Source organism: Danio rerio, chromosome 22 (assembly GCF_049306965.1).
Source record: "Danio rerio strain Tuebingen ecotype United States chromosome 22, GRCz12tu, whole genome shotgun sequence".
NCBI classification, from domain to species: domain Eukaryota; kingdom Metazoa; phylum Chordata; class Actinopteri; order Cypriniformes; family Danionidae; genus Danio; species Danio rerio.
In genome coordinates this window covers 14,185,566-14,212,404 of record NC_133197.1, presented here as the reverse complement: position 1 = coordinate 14,212,404, position 26,839 = coordinate 14,185,566, and the positions used below count along the sequence as shown (strand labels likewise).

General features: G+C 37.4%; 2 protein-coding genes across 5 annotated transcripts in view; one reads left to right on the top strand and one right to left on the bottom strand.

Moving 5' to 3' along the window:
- Window positions 1-26,839, top strand: part of lrp1ba (low density lipoprotein receptor-related protein 1Ba) — a 470,228-nt gene that overhangs the window by 325,782 nt on the left and 117,607 nt on the right. For 3 of the 4 annotated variants that reach the window (XM_017353408.4, XM_021469578.3, XM_073937439.1), the window contains 5 exons: window positions 4,057-4,176; window positions 12,318-12,446; window positions 13,423-13,545; window positions 15,245-15,385; window positions 24,426-24,613. In XM_017353408.4, coding sequence (XP_017208897.1) covers window positions 4,057-4,176; window positions 12,318-12,446; window positions 13,423-13,545; window positions 15,245-15,385; window positions 24,426-24,613 — 701 coding nt within the window. Of the gene's footprint in view, window positions 1-4,056; window positions 4,177-12,317; window positions 12,447-13,422; window positions 13,546-15,244; window positions 15,386-24,425; window positions 24,614-26,839 lie in introns of those variants that run through there. The other variant, XR_012397830.1, reaches the window with a different exon arrangement.
- On the bottom strand, window positions 5,816-10,304 carry LOC101882212 (uncharacterized). Its single transcript, XM_021469579.3, has 10 exons — window positions 8,975-10,304; window positions 8,629-8,872; window positions 8,249-8,522; window positions 7,967-8,144; window positions 7,768-7,844; window positions 7,484-7,664; window positions 7,125-7,373; window positions 6,829-7,000; window positions 6,602-6,745; window positions 5,816-6,463 (listed from the first exon to the last, which is right to left on the bottom strand). Exons 4-9 carry the CDS (start codon window positions 8,130-8,132, stop codon window positions 6,634-6,636), a joined length of 957 nt encoding a protein of 318 aa, XP_021325254.1. The 5' UTR covers window positions 8,133-8,144; window positions 8,249-8,522; window positions 8,629-8,872; window positions 8,975-10,304; the 3' UTR covers window positions 5,816-6,463; window positions 6,602-6,633.

Sequence of the window (26,839 nt, the reverse complement as noted above, 5' to 3'; positions counted from 1 at the left end):
TTTTTAAGAAGGACCCTAAAGTTTAGCATTTTTTCAATGATTTAAAAGAAGTTTATTCTGTTCACCAAGGATAACGAAAAGTTTAACTAAGGGTTAACATATGGTTAAATAATAAGGTTGCACTACAAATACAAATAGTGAAAATCGAGTGAGAGGTACATGTGGCTTTGTTTTTTATTTTGAATCCATTATAAAAATAATGTTGAAATAATGCCATTTTAGACAGGACCACTTTTGGCAAGTTAGGATGCATTGAGTGCCAAATTTATATTTGGCAGTATAGTTTCTAATTAGAGTTCTCGCTTCATGGTTATTAGCACATACAACAGTTCTGCTTTAACCCCCAGAGCCATAAGCTAGGCAAATACAGGAGATAAGGATTAAATTGGGTTGTATTATAAAGAATTAGTGTAGATCCAGGAACGGCTTTGCTGTAGCTTGCTGTGGAAAATGTCTGTCCTTCACCAGCGAGGTCTGTATTGGCTAGAACTTGAGGGCTTGGTAATCTGAAATGAGAGGAAATGACAGCCAGAAGGTGCACAAGTATATAAAGGGAGGGTTGCGAGCAGTTTGAGTGCACTTACCTGAGCTCTATGCCATGTACTATATATATATATATATATATATATATATATATATATATATATATATATATATATATATATATATATATATATATATATATATATATATATATATATATATATATATATATATATATATGTAGATATAGATAGATAGATAGATAGATAGATAGATAGATAGATAGATAGATAGATAGATAGATAGATAGATAGATATTATATATATTTTATTTTATTTATTCAATAATAATAACAACAATAATAATTATTATATGTTATTTTTAAAATTTTATTTTTTAAATGTACCTCTTCTAAACATTTTTATGCCCAAAGATAAATATATGAATAAAAAGATCAACATGTCAATAAATGATAATAATAATAATAATAATAATAATAATAATAATAATAATAATAATAATAATAATAAATAATCATCACAATAATATATATATTGTGTAATATATATATTGTGATAATATGTCGCTGGTTCGAGCCTCGGCTGGGTCTGTTGGCATTTCTGTGTGGAGTTTGTATGTTCTCCCAGTGTTTACGTGGGTTTTCTCTGGGTGCATTGGTTACCCCCACAAGTCCAAAGACGTTTATTATAGGTGAATTGGGTATAAGCTAAAATTGTCCATAGTAAATGAGTGTGTATGGATGTTTCCCAGTGATGGGTTGAAGCTGGAAGGGCATCCATTGCGTAAAACAAATGCTGGATAAGTTGGCCGTTCATTCTGCTGTGGCGACGCCAGATTAATAAAGTGACTAACCCTAAAAGAAAATGAATGAATAATAATAATAACAATAATAATAATAATAATAATAATAATTATTATTATTATTATTATTATAATTATAGCTGATGTGATAAATAAAGGTAAACATAGTTAAATTATACTTTTTAATAGCATTGTATTATTCAATAATAGGAATTAGCCTGGCAGTTTTCAGCACAGATGATAGTAAAAAATGTTTTTCAAGCAGCAGAACTGATCTAACATAATACAGACTGATGTAACTGAAAATTCAACATTAAATTCCTCAAATAAATTATGCTACATTCGATAGTAAGATAGCAATTTTAATCTACAATACTATTTCAAAATTTTGATTGTAGTTTTTGATCAAATAAATGCAGCCTTGGTGATCACAACACAACTTTTTCCAAATCTTTCTTATCCCAAACTCCTTTTTTTTTCAACCCTTTCTCTTCCTGACCTTGCTTTCTCTATCCTGTTCAACGAAATCGATGGTGAATGCAAGCAAACAAACTTTCAGACTGCTGATAGAGGCATATTCTGTGGCCCTTTGGTGGCTGGTGTGCGTATGCAAGTGGACAATTACTTTAAAAGTGCTGGCTAGCAGGATTGCCTTCCAAAAGTTGAATCTCTAATCCCGACAAGGGCAAAAAAGGGCTTTTAGAGGCCACCTTTATCACTTGCTGAACTCCATTTGCCGTTCACAAGCCAACTGGGAACTAGTGAAATGTATTCATGGAGGTTTTTCTCTTTTATTTGGCTTGTTGTTAAGGCTAAATGCTTTTCTTGTTTTCCGCCAAAATGGAAATTCTGTTATTATTTATTCGCCCTTGCGTTGTTCTAAGTTTGTATGGCTTTTTTTTTTTTTTTTTTTTTTGGATTACAATAAAATATTTTATGTGTTTTACATTATATTGGTACCTTTCTGTTTGGAAAAGAGCCTAATGAATATGTTTAAAATATTATATTTTGTTTTGTATGAAAGTATTGAACTCATGACAGAATAACAATTTCAATTTAATGTATGGAATGTAATGAATTATGTAAAGGTTTTAATAAATGAAAGGAATATATAATGTCTGTTAAGTTTTGTGAAATATAAATCTTTAATTATTATTTCAAACCAGCTGAACTAAAGTCAAAGTGATTTGAAACAATACAGTAAATGCATTGTATTTCTAAAAAGTTTTTTTATTTTTTATTATTTATTGTTTATTATTTATTATTTATTATTATTTATACTTATACAAAAGTCTTGTCATTAATCCCAGTTGTAAGAGCAACAACTAATTACTTGATTTCTAATTAATCATTTGGAAAAGTGTCAGAAGGTGGATTTTTCCGATGAATCATTTGTAGAACTGCATCCCAATCATCACAAATACGACAGAAAGACCAATTGAAACCCACATAGACTCGAGATTCCCATAGAAATTAGTCAAGTTTGGTGAAGGAAAAATCATGGTTTGGGGTTACATTCAGTATGGGGGTGTGCGACAGATCTGCAGAGTGGATGACAACATCAACAGCCAGAGGAATCAAGACATTTGTGCTGCCTGTTACATTACAAACCTCAAAAGAGGTTTAAAAGCAAAGGTCAAAGTGCTCTAGAAATAGCCAGCCCAGTCATCAGATATAAACATTATTGAGCATATCTGGGGTAAGATAAAAGAGGAGGCATTGAAGATGAATCCAAATTGTCTTTATGAACTCTGAAAGTCCTCCAAGAATGCTTTCTTTGCCATTTCAGATGACTTTTTTAATAAGTTATTTGAGTCATTGCAGAGATGTACAGATGCAGTCCTTCAAGCTAATGGGAGTCATACACAATATTATTATTTTTTCCACTGCAACGTGATTTTATATTCTATACTGTACATAATTTCTGTTAAGTGACAAGACTTTTGTCTAAGCAAAGTCAGACCTTACTGGCTTAATTAAATAATTAAAAGGCATGATCATATTTTATTTTGGTAAAATAAACAATCTAGATGCCTTTGGCTTTTATATAAGCCATATGTACATATGTTATATTATACAAATCACATGAAATTTGTGTTCCAAGGAAAACATGAATGCCATACAAGTAACCATGTCAGATTATTTAATATAAAAACTTAAGGCAAAGTAGTTCAAAACCTAAATGATGACATAATAAAATATAAAATGTTTACCTTACAAATTATAATGCTGTCCAGGCTTTTTACTGGTAGAGTTCACATATATTTTTTAAATGTTATAATCTTTTTTTCCAGAAAAAAAATTAAATAAAATAATAATTGAAACATAATGTCAACATATTCAGTGAATACTACAACTACTTCTACTACTAATACTACTACTGCTACTACTACTACTACTACTACTACTACTACTACTACTACTAATAATAATAATAATAATAATAATACATGTATTTATTTATGTTTATTTATGTATACTTTTATAAATAGATAGTGAACACCATGCTATAAAATGCATGAAAATAAAATTAAATAAAATTTATTAATTTTACATTGTGGTCTAGGAGAAGACAATGAAAGCCGTACAAGTTATAATATTATATGATATAAGAACTAAAGTCAAAGTGGTTCAAGACAACACAGTAAAACAGAATCTTTTTTTTTTTTTCCACTCACATGTACTGTTCCTTTAAATGTCAGTTTGCTTTCTCTTGGGTTCATTTTCAAAGTTCATCCGTTTCCCTGCAGATTCGTCGTGTCTCTGGAATCAGTTCGCCTGCTCCAAGAACAAGTGCATCTCCAAACAATGGCTGTGTGACGGTGAAGACGACTGCGGCGACGGACTGGACGAAAGCCAGGAAATCTGCGGTAAAACTTCTGCATTTGGGCCACACAATGAACGACTATCTCTGAGAGGAAGAATATAAATCAACATGAGAGAAGCGAGAGGAAAAATTGGCCTGCGGTTTCATCATAGTTGCGAATTTATGGCCATGCAGAACTCTTAACAAATGGACTCTGAAAGAAAATATTAAAGGGCACATATTTTAGCCCTTTTTTGAGATTTAATAGTAATATTATGGTTCTTCTGAGTGTGCTAATGTAGGTTCAGATTAAAACGCAATTCAGATATTGTTATTATGCTGTGTTAAAAAGTGTAAATTTAGAGGCGTGTACACAGGTTGCTGTTTTGGGGTGTGTTGTTTAACATGATAATGAGTTTTGACTGCCCGCCCAACGTAACAAGGGGGCGGAGCCAAGAGCGCGTCTGCTTTGTGCACCGCGTCACAGAGGCAGACAGTAAGAGTCATCATGAGTGAGAGGAACACAATTCAACCCTACATATTTGACACAGACTCGGACACAGATCAAGCAGAGTCGACTGTTGAGGAATCTATAATCCGAATGTGCCAGAATGTGTCAGAGTGGTACATACAAAATATTTTATGTCGTTGTATACTTTTTCAGCCGCTATGTAACTATGCATGCGCCATCCGTAATTTGTTTGATAAAGTTCGCGAACGTCATGCGTTACGTCAAACAGACAATACATAAAGATATCTACAAAGATAAATTTTGCATTGGTATGATTTATTCGTAATTCATGAATATTGACGTTGACAAATATTGGCAGGTGCTCATGTGGCAATTGTGAAAAAATGCCAACTGAGGCTGAAAATGTATGCTGCTGGGAGATACCGCAGGTAAATTTCCAGTTTACGTTGCTGCTCTAAAGACATCGAATGAGATAATAAACAGCATAACTGTGTCGTGTAATAAGGTTAGAAGACGAATGGATCAACTAGAATTGCAACCCTCGTGCATGACGGAGCATCCAGGAATGGATCCCGTTTGCTTCAATATTTATTCCTTGCAAAATGCATCGAATATATACAAAGCAGACTATGGTCCCCTGCGACTTCGTGGAGTGCAAAAGTGAGTTTAAATAAATAGAAAGAATAGCAGGTTACCTTGTTCATGATCTGCATGCTCGCTTTCTTTTTAAGCACATTAACGCTGTGTAGTCAATAAAATAGCGATAAAGTTGGTTTTATATCCGCACATACAGGAGTCCCTGTATTGTTTACCATGGTAGTTTAAACAATCGATCGGATTTAGCATGCAAGTATGACTTGTAAACAACATTAACACTATCTACTTGACTGTAAACAATGTTGTACTTTGTCATTTGCTGCTAATACGATTTCCCTATTTTGAATTTGCAAAGAATACTTTACAGAAATGATACTATTAAGGAGAATGTCCGAAAATCTGAATATAAAAACCAACTTTACCTCAATGTCAATAAAAATGAAATACGTACCTTTTTTGTTGCTGCTATTTCTGAGATGACAATTTGAATGACTTCATAAAAGGCTGAGTAATGCATGTACTTTTTATTGAAAAATAATTTTAATTTCACTAAACATTAATATATAAACTCTTAAAATATATAAAAATCAGTATGGCATAGAAACAAACACTTCAGAAAAGATGCTTCAATTCCTTAGTCATATAAAAACTTTATATTGAAGTATAAATTAAAATGTGATTGGCAAATATAAAATGTATCCTTGTGCAAATATAAAATATAAACTTCAAGTTGTCACTTTGTTGAATGAAATACAATTGTCCATGAACATTAGAAAGTACAGTATATCTACAAACACATAAACATATCAAACATTGGCAGTTGAATAAACAAAATATTACTTCTGAAATGTTGTTAAAGCTAGTTATTTTATCAAAAATAAAAATGTATATGTGATAACTCCCAAGTTCAAATTGTAGTGCAATTTCTAAAACAATGTTTCATTATTATGTCTCTGTTAGACAGTGCCGCTTTTTGGCTTATCGGAGCTTTGCGAGCTGGTGTTGGGGTTTCCTCGGGCGGAGAGTCCGTGTTGTGATTCCTGCCTGTGTGGTGCTGAAGATTCGGAGACAGTTTCCTGAAGAGCAGGGCAGCTATGTGGGTTTTAGGATAGCTATTGATTGAAGCGGGTCACCCTGCTGGAGATAGCCTCCTCCATCTCAGGTAGATCGCAGGCTGATGATAGAGCAGGTGGTATGTGAATTCCCAACACTTCATCAACATAGGGTGATGGGTCCACAAACACTTGGTTGAAGATGAGGTCCAGCAGCTCTTTTACATAACCTGTGCAATATAACAGTTATCTCTTTAGTAACTTAATTTTGTATTTTGGAGTAGTGAGTTGTCATTGTGAATGTAAAGTGCAATTATTTTTTTTATTTATTGAATTATTAAAAATACTATAAACATTTATATACATACCGAAAGTTTGCTGTGTCTTCACTTCTCGGACCCTATACTCTCTTTGCCTTTGGAAAGGCAAGCTTGTAAATAGGTTTACCAGTTGCTGATGTGGCCTGGGGACGCCCGGCATTTTCATTGTAATGCAGTGCAGCCAAGTACAACCTAACAAAAAGAAAAATGTAAATGACGTACCATGACAAGACTGTATGGTATTGTAAATATTAATTTCTGATCATTGGCTTTACCTGCATAGCATCCCCAGAAATGGGAATACCACATTTTTGGGTGTAAACCGCAGTAGGACGCTGTGGAAAGCTTCAACAGTTGACGTCTGGTGGTGAGGACTTAGCTTGGCCACATCCTTCAATATTCTCTTGTTAGCGAGAACTTTCTCCAGCTTGTAGAATGGCATCGTTGCTAAACAAGCAAAAATTTAAGGTATTAGAGTCTGAATCAAAAACAAATCTGAACAAAGAAACAAGCTCTGTTTTGCATTAGTTTTAATCGCAAAGAATATTTTATTTGTCTGTATACAACTTACCAGCCGACAGCCATTTGTTCTTGTCTCTGCTTATCCGTTGCGGATGCAGATAAGCCGGAAAATTGGGGTCTTCATGTACATGTTTGTCTTGTACATGGTTTAAGATAGAGGTCCACTTTGCCACTCTTTCAGGACCTGTTGTGGATGATGCAGCAGTCCAGTAGATGTGGTTTTTGATGCTACGCAACCATTTACGCAACTTCTCACACCCCTTTATCTGGCATATCTTGTCCAGTTTTTTGGAAATTCCTGGAAATTAAAGAAAAAAAAAGACATCAACACAAAAATAATAATAAACATGTAAGAACTGTAAATAGCAATTTAATCTTAAGTAAATTAATAACTGCTAAATTACACACCTTTCTCGATATGCCACACATCGTAAAACTGAGTGACATTTCGATCCCTGAGATATTTCTGTATTTGAGGATGTCGGTCTGTGATGATGCATTCCAGACGAACACCGCGGGCATCCAACAGGTCTAGGCTTCTCTTTAGGCCTTCTTTTTCCATATGGTAACTGCCGCCCACCTCATTACTCTATAAAATTTTAAATAAGGAAAAAAATATATATATAAAAAAAAAATCACACATTTTCCATCCAAAAAATTATGCTAGTTCACATAACACTTTTCTGTATTACCTGGACTAACTTTAGGTCGACCACTGTGTTAGTTGCAAGGTCCATCATTGTATAACTCCCATACTTGGCCGAGTGACCTTCAAGAACAAACCGTACATAATTATTTCAAACACATTTTTGGAATAATTGTAATGTATTTCATATTTATTTTTTTTATTAGACTGTATTGAATTAGAAATGTAATCTTTTGACTAAATACCTGGGGAGTCAGCCCTCTTATCTCCTCCAACAATCACATTCTCTCTTCGACTGAGCTGTTCTAGCATTTCACTCTGCCAATTTCTCCACTTGTGGACAATAGCAGGTTCAATGCAAAGTCTTGCATGACAACGAAATGAATCATATTTAAAAATGTGTAGTTTCATGGCAGCAAATACCTGACAACAGAGAGGAGAATTTTTAGTACAATGTGCATGCACCCTGTGACAAAATTTATATTATGTTTCTAAAAGAAATGTGATAAATTTTGATAGATAATTACCTTTTCAACTACAAAAAATTATGCACCACTCAAGTAGACTGCAGCAGAAAGATGCAGGTTGCTAGCTGGAGTACTACCAATAATTGGCTGACTGTTCCATTTTCTTACAAACTCGCAGTGTGGGCAGACTTGCTGTACGCTCAGAAATGTCCCAAGCCTTTGTGACTTTACATCACATCTCCTTTGACACACTGGGAAGTCACTGAAGAGCTCCATGAGGCATGTTTCATAGACAATGAACTTGGCAATGTTATGAACTGGGCATTCTTGGATTCTGTAAAAATAAATATACACATGTACATAATAAAAAAAAAATGATGATGAATGTTATGATGACAATACACAATCTTTCAAATAATTTACATAATGCATAAACTCACGACAAGTCTGTTGGTTCAGTTGCAGATGTGCATTCCTCTGCAGGGTCAAATCTCATATCCGAGTCTTGGGCTATAATTTTTGACTCTGTCAAAGTCTCTTCGGCTTCTTCTTCTTCCTCCTTCTCCTCCTCCAGCTCCAGACGAGGTCTTTTTAGTGAAGGTTTGAGGGGTGTCGAAGTCATAAACGCAGTAGAGGATGCTGATGGTACAGTCAGTTCAAAACTGGATACTGTTGTCTGGACACCTATAGTGTAATTTTATGATTAATCTCATTGCACGTTTATGAAGATAATAAAACACGTTTCTAATGCAGCAACTTAAAATAAACTGAGAAATTTTAACTTACTTGTACTCCTGCGTTTAGCCTGAAGCGTCCTAAAAGACAACTGGGTACCAACACTGTGTAAAGATGTGTGAAATGGTTCTGTCTGGCAACAAACATCCACCTTGTTGCTCTTTGTCGGCGTCGTGGCCTTTGTAAGAAAACATAATTTTTTTAAAATGACCTTTATTTGATTAAAACATACCGATCTTATTGTAAACAACTGCAGACCACGTGCAAGTACAGTGAAAAAAATTTCAACAAACATCCCACATACAAAACAAACTTTAGCTGTAACTTAGTCAGTGGTAATGCTTTATTACAATGTTTAATTTTTTCTACCGTTTCTGTTTCTGATGGCTAAAACCCCTTTATGGACACATTAACAATTAAAGCTTCGAGTATTTAGACTGTTTTAGAAAAGCACAATAGCTGTAAACGCGCAAACATCCGAAGTAGCTTTAGCCGCAGATGCTATTCATTTCTGCTTAACATTACAGTATACACATTACAACAAACATCCCACATAAACAAACTTTAGCTGTAGCCAGTACTGGTTACTGCTTTATTACAATGTTTATATTTTTCTACGGTTTCTGTTTCTAATGGCTAAAAGCCCTTCTTGTACACACTACCACTTATAGCTTCGATTATTTAGATTGTTTTAGAAAAGCATAATAGCAGTAAACACGTGCAAACAAACATCCGAAGCAACTTTGGCTGCTTTTAACTTTTAGATGCTATTCATTTCGGCTTACCATTACAGTACAACAAACATTTAACAACAACAAACTTTAGCTGTAACGTTAGCCAGTGGTACTGCTTTTTACAATGTTGCTATTTTTCTACGGTTTCTGTTTCTAATGGCTAAACCCCCTTCATGTACACACTACCATTTGCAGCTTCGAGTATTTAGACTGTTTTTGAAAAGCACAATAAGAGGTAAACACTTGCAAACAAACATCCGAAGCTACTTTAGCCGCAGATGCTATTCATCGGCTTATCATAATTAGAATGCTAAGGCTAGAAGTACATAAAATGTAATACTTACTTGAAGTGAGGCAGGATCACGTATTGTAGGAACTGATCCAGTTTTCAAAAACAATTTACTCGCGAATCCGGAGTTGTATTGTCCCGCGTTCTCGAGGCAGTCTACGCTAAAGTGGTTAGCGCAAACATACAACAGTTTTGGTACATTTTCAGGCACCTTGTCTTCAAAGATAAAACTCAGCCACTTAAGCCTCTGTTGCTCATTTGCAGGAAGACGGTGAAGGCTCTTGTGCTGAGCCTTACATCCTAAAATAGCACAAGGGTGTTCTCTCGGTGGCATCGCTTCGACGTTCACGCTGATAATGGCGGAAACGGCAAACTCAGGATATGTTAATACGCGCAGCTGTCAATCAATTCGGTGGGCGGGGGGAATCGCACACCTACGTAATGGTGCGATCGATTTCAAAACAGCTCCAATTGGCCGACCCTTTTTTTTGTAGTGAAATTGAAAAAAAAGGACTGGGTGTGTTCATATCACCCCAGTATGATGGTCTATACACTATACCAACACACAGATCTGTCCAAACAGCTTGAAAAGTAGATTTTTTACAATAGGTGCCCTTTAAATAAATAAACAAAACGCTTAGGTTTCACAGAGGTCAAACACAAGCAGTTTGTTAAATGCATTCTCAGGACAAAACTTAAGGCAAGGCACTGCAGGTGAATAGGGTAAAAAAAAAAAAAAAAAAAAAAAAAACACAAAATATTATAGAAAATGATATGTACATAGTGGTGTGAAAGGATTTTAACTGATTTCCACCTTACTGATTTCTTACTTGTTGCATGTTTTTTGAACTTTACATTTCAGATCAGCAAAAACATTTAAATATTATTAAGGGAAAACAAAATCCAAAACTACATAGCTCTGTGCCTAATAACAACATAGCAACAACTGCAATTAAGTGTCTTCAATAACTTGCAATAAGTCTGTAATAGACTGAGTTAGGGTTAGTTTAAATTGTGATTCATCCACATTGGAGGGTTTTCGAGCATGAACCTTCTTTTTAAGATCATACCACAGCATCTCAATTGGATACAGGTCAGGACTCTGACTAGGCCACTCCAAAGTCTTCATTTTGTTTTTCTTCAGTCATTCAGAAGTGGACTTGCTGTTGTGCTTTGGGTCATTGTGCTGCACCATTGTTCGCTTCAGCTTGAGCTCATTAACAGATGGCTGGACATGTAACTTCAGGATATTTTGGTAAACAGCAGTATTTATGGTTCTATTTATCACAGCAAGTCTTCCAGGTCCTGAAGCAGCAAAACAACCACAGACCATCACACAACCACACAGTATTTTACTGTTTTTATAATTTTCCTTTTCTGAAATGCGTTGTTAGTTTTACGCCACACATAATGAGACACACATCTTCCAAAAAGTTTAAAAATCCAACATGGGGATCACCAACATGTTTTCGGGCAAAACTGAGATAAGACTTTGTTCTTTTTGCTTACGAGTGGTTTTGGTCTTGTATCTCTGCCATTCTTACCATTTTTTGCCCATTTTTTTTCTTATGGAGTCATGAACACTCACCTTAACTGAGGCAAGTGAGGCCTGCAGTTCTTTGGTTGTTGTTGCGGGGTCTATTTTGACCTGTTGGATGAGTTGCCACAACTCCTGAGAAGGTTGTCCACTGTTCCATGATTTTGCTATTGGTAGATAATGGCTCTAACGCTGGTTTGCTGCAGTCCCAAAGCTTTAGACATGTCTTTATAACCTTTTCCAGACTAGTTAATCTCAAGAATTTTCTTTCTCATTTGTTTATGAATTACTTTTAATCCCGGCATGTCTAGCTTTTGAGGATCTTTTGGTTTACTTCACTTTGTCAAACAGGACATATTTAAGGGATTTTATTGTGAACAGGTGTGGTAGTAATCAAACCAGGTCAGAGAAATTGAACTCTAGAGTAATTTAGAGCTAAGTTATGTTTCAACATGGTCCAAACACCTTTTTTACACAGGGCTGTGTAGTTTTGAATTTTTTCCTTTAATAATAAAAACCTTCATTTAAAAAAAAAAAAAAAAAATCATGATATGTTTACTTGTGTTATCCTGTCTAATATTTACATTTGTTTGATGATCTAAAACATTAAAGTGTGACAAGCATGCAATGAAATTAGAAATCAGTAAGGCGGCAAACATATTTCCACACCACTGTATGTGTGTGTGTGTGTGAAAATGTCTACTTAAAGTTAAACATTTCCAATCATTTAATAATCGTCATGCTGTCCATTTCTCATTTATTTTGAGAACTTGTTTAGTGACCTACAGAACATTTTCAAACACATGAGACTGAGATTTGTCTTGATCTTTCCAGGTTCTGCATCATGTTCTCCAGGATTGTTCAGTTGTCCGGGATCGTACGCATGTGTGTCAAGGAACTGGTTGTGTGACGGAGAGAGAGACTGTCCTGACGGCAGTGATGAACTGGCACTCGCTGGATGTGGTACGTTAAACCACTTTGGATAAAAGCGTCTGCTAAACGACTAAATGTAAAATGTAAATGTAAACCATCATGGTTCTTGTCACAAAACCAGCTACTTCCTTTTATGGCTGGTTTCAGATGTAGAAATCAATGTTTTTATTTACATTATGTTGTTGTTTTTTTTTTTTTTTTTTTTTAGCGCATACTTTGTTTTCATTGTTTTATTCTTTATTTAAAGACTGTTTTGCTACAGTTAGTAAAATAGTCATGTAAATACAGGCATGTTATTTGTGTGTTTAATTTATTTTATTTTATTTTATTTTATTTTATTTTATTTTATTTTATTTTATTTTATTTTATTTTATTTTATTTTATTTTATTTTATTTTATTTTATTTTATTACTGATTGACTGAATCTCAATCCCAGTTTTAAGAGCAACAAATAATAACTTGGCTTCTAGTTGATCATTTGGAAAGTGGCAGAAGGTTGATTTTTCCTATGAATCATCTGTTGAACTGCATCCCAATCATCACAAATACTGCAGAAGAACCCGCATGGACCCAAAATTCTTAGAAAAATCAGTCAAGTTTGGTGAAGGAGAAATCATGATTTGGGGTTACATTTAGTATGGGGGTGTGCGAGAGATCTGCAGAGTGGATAGAAACATCAACAGCCTGAGTTATGAAGACATTTGGCATTGAAGATGAACCCAAAGAATCTTGGTGAACTCTTGGAGTCCTGCGAGAACACTTTCTTTGGCTGATTTATTCCATCACTTTACAGAATATCTTCCTCTGTGCTTAAAATAAGTAAAAGGACAATTTTTTGGGTGAACTATTGCTATAAGGTGCCAATTCTACCCAAAGTCTCTTTGTTTCATCTGCTATCAGACCCACAACCAAAATACTTTGACATAGGTCTCTATTATATGCTACTATTGTAATCCTGACACACATAACTAACTACGTGCTTCTTCCTTTTCCTGTCTTTAATAAGCTCCCAACAACACGTGTACCGACAGCACGTTTCAGTGCCGAAACCAGAACTGCATCCCTCGCCGGTTCGTCTGCGATCATGATGACGACTGCGGAGACGCTTCAGACGAGTCGCTGGAATGCGGTCAGTGCTCATTAGTTTCTCTGCAAAATGACCAGCCCCTTTGCATTCCACATTAATGGCTAGTAATTATGTTGGCACAGCTTTTATTGGACGTTTCATTGGTTGGAGAGTGTCCACAAATCCAAGAATAAACACACAAGCTCATACTAGCTGCAATCAGCTTTTAGATTAATACTCTCTATGAGAAGGGCCAGACAGAGGCCCAATCCCAATTCTACCCCTTAGTCCTTCCCCTTACCCTTACCCCTCGTTTTGCTTGTTCATGCCTAGGGATTCTTTTACTAAAGGAGGGGGGGGCAATTTGTTTGTGTATGAATCCCCTTCATGAACGACTTGTTCACTTTGCCAACAATAATCCAAGTTTCTGTCACCGCAACATCTTGTTGTCATATTTTATTTACATTATTTGCTGATTTTATTCAACCAAAATAGCATAAGCCTAATATTTAATGTGAGTTGGTGCCACCTTGCCTATGGTCAGGGCAGTAAGAGACTCTATTATCATCAATAACACTTTTTTAGCACAAAAGTTCATAACATACAAAAACATAAAAAATGAAATCTTACCTATGAAATGTTCTGCCTTTATGCTTTGTTTTCTTTGTTTGTTTACTACTATATCTGTACACTGCAAAAAATGCTTTTCTTGCTTAGATTTTTTGTCTTGTTTTTAGTCCAAATATCTAAAATTTCTTATATCAAGAAGCATTTTCTAGACAAGCAAAACATATTGTCTTGTTTTGAGAAATAATATGCCAATATTAAGTGAGTTTTTCCTTAAAACAAGCAAAATAATCTGCCAATGGGGTGAGCAAATTAATCTTGTTTTTTTCTTTTGACGTAAGATTATTTTGCTTACCCCATTGGCAGATTATTTTGCTTGTTTTAAGGAATAACTCAAGTGGTGCTCGCTGCAGAGCCATTTGAGGAGAGCTGAGCTCCAGCAAGGGGGAGCTTAAGCTTGAGCTCCACCTTTTTTGCACTTCTTCTACGAGTGATGTCACTGGGGGTAGGGTTAGGGGTGGGGTTGTTGTACGCATTAAAACAGCTTACAGGAGGAGGAGCGACAGCTCATGCTCCCCCTCGCTGGAGCTCAGCTCTCCTCAAATGGCTCTGCAGCGAGCACCCTCTCGAATAACTCACTTAATATTAGCATATTATATCTTAAAACATGACAATATGTTTTGCTTGTCTAGAAAATTCCTCTTGATTTAGGAAGTTTTAGATTTTTGGACTAGAAACAAGACAAAAAATCTAGTAAGAAAAGCATTTTTTGCAGTGTACATAGCACTAAAGTCCAACATCTTCAGATTGGGTTTAGTCTTGACTAGTGAGGCTGAATGACATTTGTCCTGGGATTGACACATACTCAGGGTCTGTATGCAATATCTAGTACATATATCTTTGGGCGGGAGAGGGTTTGAAATATGGGAGACTCCTGGGAAAAATGGGAGTGTTGGCAGGTGTGTATTGAGTGCAAATTTTATATTTCAAAATTGTGACTTTGCATATGTCTTTTTGACTTTGTCACTCTTCACCACAGTTTTAAACTGTACAATTTTGACTTTACACTGCAAAATGTCACTATTTTGTTTCTCAAAATGACTTATTTTTCATGCAATTTTGGTATATCTCGCGATGGGGCTATTGACTGATGTAGCATCAGCATTACCTCTTTCATCCTCTCTTTTCTCTCCAGAGTACCGTTTATGCAAAGAGGAGGAGTTTCGCTGCGCAGATGGGCGGTGTTTGCTGAGAGCCCAATGGGAATGTGATGGTTTCCCTGACTGTCAGGACCAATCAGACGAGCTGCCACTCAACCCAAAGTGCTCCGCTGCAGGCGAGTCCCTCTCACATGTCTCCGCCCCTGTTTGACTGACAGGTCCCAGGGCTTTGTCCCATATGGGATTTGTCAGAACACCTGGTCCTCCCCGTCTGCATCTTGTACCCCTGCCAGTAGCTCCTGAAGTGGGCAGAGATGGGCTGATGAGTCCGCTGCATCTCCCTTCTTCAGTTTTTGGCTTCAGGGGCAAGCATATGCCAATAATGTTAACAGATGCCTTTACTGTTCCCAGCCAAGCTCGTTGAGAAACAGTTTTATGGTTATATTTCTATGGGGAAATTAAAGTCAGATGTTTACAGCATGTTTACAGTGTTACTTTACAACACTAATAAGGCTAGACTTTGGGAGGCAACCATCTAGCAAACAAGCAGAACACCCTAGAATATCGATAGCAATATGATTTAGAAACAGCATAACAATCTACCACTCATAAATAATAGCCACACTACCTTAGGAACTGCATAGCATCATGTACCTCCCCAAACATGCCAAAAAGAAATTCTCAGAACACCCTAGCAACCTTACAACATTATGTTAATCATTGCCCCAAATCAAATATACCAAAAAAAAAAAAAAAAAAAACACACTCAGAACACCATAGCAACAATGTGGCAAAATGTCAAAGCACCCTAATAACTGCACAAACTTTTGAACCACCAGCCGAAAAACAAAGATTCAAAACACATAGCAGCATGCCAAAAACACTTAAACCACCCTAGCAACTGTACAACAACTGTCACGGTCGGGTGAGAGGAAAAGGAGCGAGGACTCAAGTGCAGCAATAATGGGTTTTTATTAATAATAAAATAAAAACAAAAAGACGAAACAAACAACCCCGAGGGGGAAAAATCTAATAAAACAAATAAACGAACAAACAAACTTGACTGGACTGGCAGGACAAGGCAGGGCTAGACAACAGGAAAGGGAACTATCGATGACGAACTGGCAAAGGACTGAAAACATGAGGGGGATTATAAAGCAAAAAGTAAATTGACACACAGGTGAACATGACAAACTAATAATGAGTTCACAAGGAGGGTGGGACTAGACAATAGACGGGAGAGCGCATGACACAGAGAGACAACACAAGCCATGCGCTCACATTAAACAGGACAAGAACATGCAGCCAATGAGAGAACTCATTAACCGCATGTTCATGACAAGCACAACGCTGAAGCACACGACAAAAGCACGTGACCACAATGTAAACACCGAGCCACGTGCTTTGACAAAAGGCGCAAGACACAAGCGCACGATAGATAAACACCTTACCGTGCGCTCACACATAAGCAACTCGCATGCTTCATCCCAGCGCCAACCAAAACTGAAACCAACTAGACGGAGGCGCCGAGAATAAAGCAGCGCGATGCTGACAGAACAAACACAAACACTAGTACAAGAGCGCGCGCGTCTGAGGGACACAGAGCGCGCGCGGCCACATAAAGCAGCAGCACGCACACTCTGCGTACACCCACGACGGCGGGCGCGCACAGAGACAGAAACAGGACCAGACATGGGTAGTGTCAGAGCTCTGCCACCACCAAAACAAGAATTTACAAGACCAGAGTGGCAGAACCCTGACAACAACGTGTTTAACCCCAGCCCCAAAACCAAATAAAACAAAACACCCAGAAAACTCTAGCAACTAACATCCATAGACAAAACATCCATAGCATCAGAGCAACTACATAGCAACATGCCAAAGACACTTAGGACACCCTAGCAACCACACAACAGCTGAGATGTGGCAAAGAGAAAACATTCATAGCACCATAGCAACTACATAGCAACATGCCAAAGACACTCAGGACACCTTAGCAACCACACAACAGCTGAGATGTGGCAAAGAGAAAACATCCAACCCCTGCCCCAAAACCAAATAAAACAAAACACCCAGAAAACTCTAGCAACTACATAGCAACATGACAAAAACACACAAGACAGCCTAGCAACCATACAGCAATATGGAAAAGATATATTGTAAACAGTCAGAACACTATAGCAACTGCATAGCAACATCTCAAAAACAAGAACACCCTAGAAACCATACCACATGTTAAACCCCTCTCCCAAATTCAAATTAAATGTGGCAAAACACCATAGCAACTGCAGAACAATGTGTTAAATCACAAACCCAAATGGAATGGACAAGACATGCCAAAAACACCCAGGACACCCTAGCAACCACACAACAAATAAGATGTGGCAAAGTGAAAACACTCAGAGCACCATAACAACTACATTGCAACATGACAATACACTCATAGCACCAAAGCAACTGCATTACAACTCAGGACACCCTAACAACCACACAGCAAATGAGATGTGGCAAAGACAAAACATCCATAGCATCAGAGCAACTACATAGCAACATGCCAAAGACACTCAGGACACCCTAGCAACCACACAACAGCTGAGATGTGGCAAAAAGAAAACATTCATAGCACCATAGCAACTACATAGCAACATGCCAAAGACACTCAGGACACCTTAGCAACTACACAACAGCTGAGATGTGGCAAAGAGAAAACATCCATAGCACCATAGCAACATAGCAAAGTGCCAAAAACACACAGGACACGCTAGCAACCACACAACAATTGAGATGTGTCAAGGACAAAACATGCATAGCTCCATAGCAACAAACACTCGGGACACCCTAGCAACCACACAACAGATGAGATGTGGCAAAGGCAAAACACTCATAGCTCCATAGCAACAAACACTCAGAACACCCTAGCAACCACACAACAAATGAGATGTGGCAAATACAAAACACTCATTACTTTATAGCAACAAACACTCAGGACACCCTAGCAACCACACAAGAAATGAGATGTGGCAAAGACAAAACCACTCATAGCTCCATAGCAATAAACACTCAGGACACCCTAGCAACCACACAACAAATGAGATGTGGCAAAGACAAAACACTCATAGCTCCATAGCAACAAACACTCAGGACACCCTAGCAACGACAGAACAAATGAGATGTGGCAAAGACAAAACACTCATTACTTTATAGCAACAAACACTCAGGACACCCTAGCAACCACACAAGAAATGAGATGTGGCAAAGACAAAACCACTCATAGCTCCATAGCAATAAACACTCAGGACACCCTAGCAACCACACAACCAATGAGATGTGGCAAAGCCAAAACACTCATAGTTCCATAGCAATAAACACTCAGGACACCCTAGCAACCACAGAACAAATGAGATGTGGCAAAGACAAAACACTCATAGCTCCATAGCAACAAACACTCAGGACACACCAGCAACAACAGAACAAATGAGATGTGGCAAAGACAAAACACTCATAGCTCCATAGCAACAAACACTCAGGACAACCTAGCAACCACACAACAAATGAGATGTGCCAAAGACAAAACCACTCATAGCTCCATAGCAATAAACACTCAGGACACCCTAGCAACCACACAAATGAGAAGTGGCAAAGACAAAACACTCATAGCTCCATAGCAACAAACACTCAGAACACCCTAGCAACCACACAACAAATGAGATGTGGCAAAGACAAAATCACTCATAGCTCCATAGCAATAAACACTCAGGACACCCTAGCAACCACACAACAAATGAGATGTGGCAAAGACAAAACCACTCATAGCTCCATAGCAACAAACACTCAGGACACCCTAGCAACCACACAATAAACGAGATGTGGCAAAGACAAAACACTCATAGCTCAATAGCAACAAACAATCAGGACACCCTAGCAACCATATAACAAATTACATGTGGCAAAGGCAAAACACTCATAGCTCCATAGCAACAAACAATCAGGACACCCTAGCAACCACACAACAAATGACATGTGGCAAAGACAAAACACTCATAGCTCCATAGCAACAAACACTCAGGACACCCTAGCAGCCACACAACAAATGACATGTGGCAAAGAAAAAACACTCATAGCTCCATAGCAACAAACACTCAGGACACCCTAGTAACCACACAACAAATGAGGTGTGGCAAAGACAAAACACTCATAGCTCCATAGCAACAAACACTCAGGACACCCTAGCAACCATACAACAAATGAGATGTGGCAAAGACAAAACACTCATTGCTCCATAGCAACAAACACTCAGGACACCCTAGCAACGACAGAACAAATGAGATGTGGCAAAGACAAAACACTCATAACTTTATAGCAACAAACACTCAGGACACCCTAGCAACCACACAAGAAATGAGATGTGGCAAAGACAAAACCACTCATAGCTCCTTAGCAATAAACACTCAGGACACCCTAGCAACCACACAACAAATGAGATGTGGCAAAGCCAAAACACTTATAGTTCCATAGCAATAAACACTCAGGACACCCTAGCAACCACAGAACAAATGAGATGTGGCAAAGACAAAACACTCATAGCTCCATAGCAACAAACACTCAGGACACACCAGCAACAACAGAACAAATGAGAAGTGGCAAAGACAAAACACTCATAGCTCCATAGCAACAAACACTCAGGACAACCTAGCAACCACACAACAAATGAGATGTGCCAAAGACAAAACCACTCATAGCTCCATAGCAATAAACACTCAGGACACCCTAGCAACCACACAAATGAGAAGTGGCAAAGACAAAACACTCATAGCTCCATAGCAACAAACACTCAAAACACCCTAGCAACCACACAACAAATGAGATGTGGCAAAGACAAAATCACTCATAGCTCCATAGCAATAAACACTCAGGACACCCTAGCAACCACACAACAAATGAGATGTGGCAAAGACAAAACCACTCATAGCTCCATAGCAACAAACACTCAGGACACCCTAGCAACCACACAATAAACGAGATGTGGCAAAGACAAAACACTCATAGCTCAATAGCAACAAACAATCAGGACACCCTAGCAACCATATAACAAATTACATGTGGCAAAGGCAAAACACTCATAGCTCCATAGCAACAAACAATCAGGACACCCTAGCAACCACACAACAAATGACATGTGGCAAAGACAAAACACTCATAGCTCCATAGCAACAAACACTCAGGACACCCTAGCAGCCACACAACAAATGAGGTGTGGCAAAGACAAAACACTCATTCCTCCATAGCAACAAACACTCAGGACACCCTAGCAACGACAGAACAAATGAGATGTGGCAAAGACAAAACACTCATAACTTTATAGCAACAAACACTCAGGACACCCTAGCAACCACACAAGAAATGAGATGTGGCAAAGACAAAACCACTCATAGCTCCATAGCAATAAACACTCAGGACACCCTAGCAACCACACAACAAATGAGATGTGGCAAAGCCAAAACACTTATAGTTCCATAGCAATAAACACTCAGGACACCCTAGCAACCACACAACAAATGAGATGTGGCAAAGACAAAACACTCATAGCTCCATTGCAACAAACACTCAGGACAAGCTAGCAACCAAACAACAAATGAGATGTGGCAAAGACAAAACCACTCATAGCTCCATAGCAATAAACACTCAGGACACCCTAGCAACCACACAACAAATGAGATGTGGCAAAGACAAAACACTCATAGCTCCATAGCAACAAACACTCAGAACACCCTAGCAACCACACAACAAATGAGATGTGGCAAAGACAAACTACTCATAGCTCCATAGCAATAAACAGTCAGGACACCCTAGCAACCACACAACAAATGAGATGTGGCAAAGACAAAACCACTCATAGCTCCATAGCAACAAACACTCAGGACACCCTAGCAACCACACAATAAACGAGATGTGGCAAAGACAAAACACTCATAGCTCAATAGCAACAAACAATCAGGACACCCTAGCAACCACATAACAAATGACATGTGGCAAAGGCAAAACACTCATAGCTCCATAGCAACAAACACTCAGGACACCCTAGCAACCACACAACAAATGACATGTTGCAAAGACAAAACACTCATAGCTCCATAGCAACAAACACTCAGGACACCCTAGCAGCCACACAACAAATGACATGTGGCAAAGAAAAAACACTCATAGCTCCATAGCAACAAACACTCAGGACACCCTAGTAACCACATAACAAATGAGGTGTGGCAAAGACAAAACACTCATAGCTCCATAGCAACAAACACTCAGGACACCCTAGCAACCATACAACAAATGAGATGTGGCAAAGACAAAACACTCATTGCTATATAGCAACAAACACTCAGGACACCCTAGCAACGACAGAACAAATGAGATGTGGCAAAGACAAAACACTCATAACTTTATAGCAACAAACACTCAGGACACCCTAGCAACCACACAAGAAATGAGATGTGGCAAAGACAAAACCACTCATAGCTCCTTAGCAATAAACACTCAGGACACCCTAGCAACCACACAACAAATGAGATGTGGCAAAGCCAAAACACTTATAGTTCCATAGCAATAAACACTCAGGACACCCTAGCAACCACAGAACAAATGAGATGTGGCAAAGACAAAACACTCATAGCTCCATAGCAACAAACACTCAGGACAACCTAGCAACCACACAACAAATGAGATGTGCCAAAGACAAAACCACTCATAGCTCCATAGCAATAAACACTCAGGACACCCTAGCAACCACACAAATGAGAAGTGGCAAAGACAAAACACTCATAGCTCCATAGCAACAAACACTCAGAACACCCTAGCAACCACACAACAAATGAGATGTGGCAAAGACAAAATCACTCATAGCTCCATAGCAATAAACACTCAGGACACCCTAGCAACCACACAACAAATGAGATGTGGCAAAGACAAAACCACTCATAGCTCCATAGCAACAAACACTCAGGACACCCTAGCAACCACACAATAAACGAGATGTGGCAAAGACAAAACACTCATAGCTCAATAGCAACAAACAATCAGGACACCCTAGCAACCATATAACAAATTACATGTGGCAAAGGCAAAACACTCATAGCTCCATAGCAACAAACAATCAGGACACCCTAGCAACCACACAACAAATGACATGTGGCAAAGACAAAACACTCATAGCTCCATAGCAACAAACACTCAGGACACCCTAGCAGCCACACAACAAATGACATGTGGCAAAGAAAAAACACTCATAGCTCCATAGCAACAAACACTCAGGACACCCTAGTAACCACACAACAAATGAGGTGTGGCAAAGACAAAACACTCATAGCTCCATAGCAACAAACACTCAGGACACCCTAGCAACCATACAACAAATGAGATGTGGCAAAGACAAAACACTCATTGCTCCATAGCAACAAACACTCAGGACACCCTAGCAACGACAGAACAAATGAGATGTGGCAAAGACAAAACACTCATAACTTTATAGCAACAAACACTCAGGACACCCTAGCAACCACACAAGAAATGAGATGTGGCAAAGACAAAACCACTCATAGCTCCATAGCAATAAACACTCAGGACACCCTAGCAACCACACAACAAATGAGATGTGGCAAAGCCAAAACACTTATAGTTCCATAGCAATAAACACTCAGGACACCCTAGCAACCACACAACAAATGAGATGTGGCAAAGACAAAACACTCATAGCTCCATTGCAACAAACACTCAGGACAAGCTAGCAACCAAACAACAAATGAGATGTGGCAAAGACAAAACCACTCATAGCTCCATAGCAATAAACACTCAGGACACCCTAGCAACCACACAACAAATGAGATGTGGCAAAGACAAAACACTCATAGCTCCATAGCAACAAACACTCAGAACACCCTAGCAACCACACAACAAATGAGATGTGGCAAAGACAAACTACTCATAGCTCCATAGCAATAAACAGTCAGGACACCCTAGCAACCACACAACAAATGAGATGTGGCAAAGACAAAACCACTCATAGCTCCATAGCAACAAACACTCAGGACACCCTAGCAACCACACAATAAACGAGATTTGGCAAAGACAAAACACTCATAGCTCAATAGCAACAAACAATCAGGACACCCTAGCAACCACATAACAAATGACATGTGGCAAAGGCAAAACACTCATAGCTCCATAGCAACAAACACTCAGGACACCCTAGCAACCACACAACAAATGACATGTTGCAAAGACAAAACACTCATAGCTCCATAGCAACAAACACTCAGGACACCCTAGCAGCCACACAACAAATGACATGTGGCAAAGAAAAAACACTCATAGCTCCATAGCAACAAACACTCAGGACACCCTAGTAACCACATAACAAATGAGGTGTGGCAAAGACAAAACACTCATAGCTCCATAGCAACAAACACTCAGGACACCCTAGCAACCATACAACAAATGAGATGTGGCAAAGACAAAACACTCATAGCTCCATAGCAACAAACACTCAAGACACCCTAGCAACAACACAACAAATAAGTTGTGGCAAAGACAACACTTATGGCACCAACAACTACACTACAACATGACAAAACGTTTGTAGCATCATAACAATTACATGGCAACATGCCAAAAACACTCAGGACACCCTAGCAACCACACAACAAATGAGATGTGGCAAAGACAAAACACTCATAGCTCCATAGCAACAAACATTCAGGACACCCTAGCAACCACACAACAAATGAGATGTGGCAAAGACAAAACACTCATAGCTCCATAGAAACAAACATTCCGGACACCCTAGTAACCACACAACAAATAAGTTGTGGCAAAGACAACACTTATGGCACCAACAACTACACTACAACATGACAAAACATTTGTAGCATCATAGCAATTACAATGCCAAAAACACTCAGAACACCCTAGCAGCTACACAACATGCCCAAACATAAATGAAATGCAACCGCACAAAAATCTTATATCCTCTTAAACTCAAATTAAATTTGACAAACAACAATTAGAACACCCTAGCTACTATATAGAAACCCCCCAATCCAGTGAAGCATGCCTTTTTCTTGGGAAGAATTATAAACACTGTATAACATCCGAGCCACCACTAAGCCATCTAATGGTTGTGTCCATCTGTGTCTCCTGTTTTCTTCTCGCTGCTCCATGTTTTAGAAAGTTTGTGCAACGGTACGGTTTTCATGTGTGCAAACGGCCGCTGCGTTCCGCTGGGGAGCGTGTGTAACCAGCACGACGACTGCGGGGACCGGTCTGATGAGAGGAACTGCCATGTTAATGAGTGTTTAAACCGGAAAGTCAGCGGCTGCACCCAGGACTGTCAAGACCTACCCGTGGGATACAAGGTGTGTGTGTGTGTGTGTGTGTGTGTGTGTGTGTGTGTGTGTGTGTGTGTGTGTGTGTGTGTGTGTTTGAGAGCACATTTGTCATGCTCTGCAAGGTTTTTCTTTGCTTAAATTAAGTGTCTGGTTCAACTTGAGTTCCATCCATGGCTGAAGAGTTCCATGTATGGAGGGAAGATATGAAACTCTGACTCGTGGATGTGAAGAAATGTTTTTGTTTTTCCAACAAATCTTTATGCTAACCTTATTAGCAGGCTTTAGCGGCTACGACAACATTGGAAAAGTCTGTGCAAACAAATTCGACGTAATGAAGTGCATTTTACATTCCACAGAGGTTTATAGTTTTAGCCTTAGATCTGTGGGAAATGTCATGATTACATTCCCCGTTATTTTAAAAACTTGAACCATTGAATTTATAAACAACATGCTAAAAACATCAGAAAAATGCTAAAAAGTCAGTTGTGAGAATTCATTTCAGGGGGAATGCGACAGTATATACCAATCATTGCTAGACCTCATTAGCATGTGAGTCTATTGGAAAAGTCTCTGCTAACATCTTGTTTAATGTCATAAAATCGTTGTTTTGTTTGTGTTTTTTTTTTACATTCCACACAGGTATATAGTACTTAAAAAAAGAAATCTGCCGAACATGTTATGATAACTTAAAAGTGATCTTTAAACGATCATTTTGTTTGTCAAAAATTCTTTGTATTTAGTTTTAGCTACAAATCTGTGGAAAATGTTATAATCGCGTTTACATTTTTTGTTTGTTTGTTTTAACATTGATAACATTTAACAATGTAAATGTTTGATGTCGTAGCATAAATATTTATAATAATTGGTAAAAAAAAAAATTGGTTAAAAGTGTTATGATAACTGAAAACATAACTTGAATTTAAAACTGAATTTACGTTTTTGGTTGTTTGTTTGTATAAGTAAATGTAAATAACATTGTTTTTTAAGTTCTACAGAGGTATATATAATATTTGGGGGAAAAAATCGGAAATGTTATAAAAAAGGAAAATGTCATTTATTTATTATTTTTTATTTTACTACACGAAAATTTGGTGAATCCCCATTTTGCAGTTTTATCACCAAATCGATGGAAATTGTTATGATCAAATTTACGTTTTTATTTGTTTGTTTGTTTGTTTGCTTTAAAAAATAAACAAATGTAAATGTGATCTTGTTTGATATCTTAATATTCATTTTTACATTCCACAGAGGTATATAATACATGGTGAAAACTGAAAAAGCAGAAAACTGGAAATGTAATTTATACAATAATTCTTGTTTGTGAAAAATTCAGTCAATCCCTACCTTTTAGTTTTAGCAACAAATCTGGGGAAAATGTTGAGATCGAATTAAAATTTTATTTTTTTTAATTTTTTTTAGTTTTTTTTTTGCCTTTTTTAACCTTTTTTATCATTGACTATATAAACAGCTGTAAATACGATCTTGTTTGATCATGCATTTTTTAATACCACAAAAGTATATACTGTAGTATCTGGCAAAACAATCTATCAAAAATGTTATTATAATTGAAAACAGAAAATTACTTTAACTTAGAAATTTTCATCGGCCAAAAATTCAGTCCATCTCTACTTTTTGGTTTTAGCAACAAATCTAAGGAAAATGTTATGATCACATTTATGTTTTTTTTTTTTTAAGTAACTGTAAATGCAATATAGTTTGATTGCATAAAATGTATTTTTACATTCCATAGAGGAATACAATACTGGATACATCTGAAAATGTCATTTATACGATAATTTTATTTGGCAGAAAAATTCGATCAATTTTTGTTTTATCGCCAAATCTATGATAGTTGTTATGAACAAATTTACATTTTTGCTTGTTTGCTTGATCTTTGACTGTTTAAATGGCTGTAAATACAACCTTGTTTGATGTCATAACATGCATTTTTACATTTTTACAGAGGTATATAGTACTTGGCTAAAAATGTTACGATAACAGAAAACTGAAAATGTTAGTTATGCGATAATTTTCATTGTTTGACAAATTCTGTTAATCCCTACATTTAGTTTTTATCACCAAATCTGTGGAAAATGTTATGATCAATTTTTGGTTTGTTTGCTTTCTTTTTATCATTCTTTTTCTTTTTATCTTCGAAAATGTTATGGTTACCAAAAATTCCATTTATACTATAATGTTAAATAATTTTTATCAGCTAAAACATTTACGGCATCCCTACTCTTTAGTCAAAGC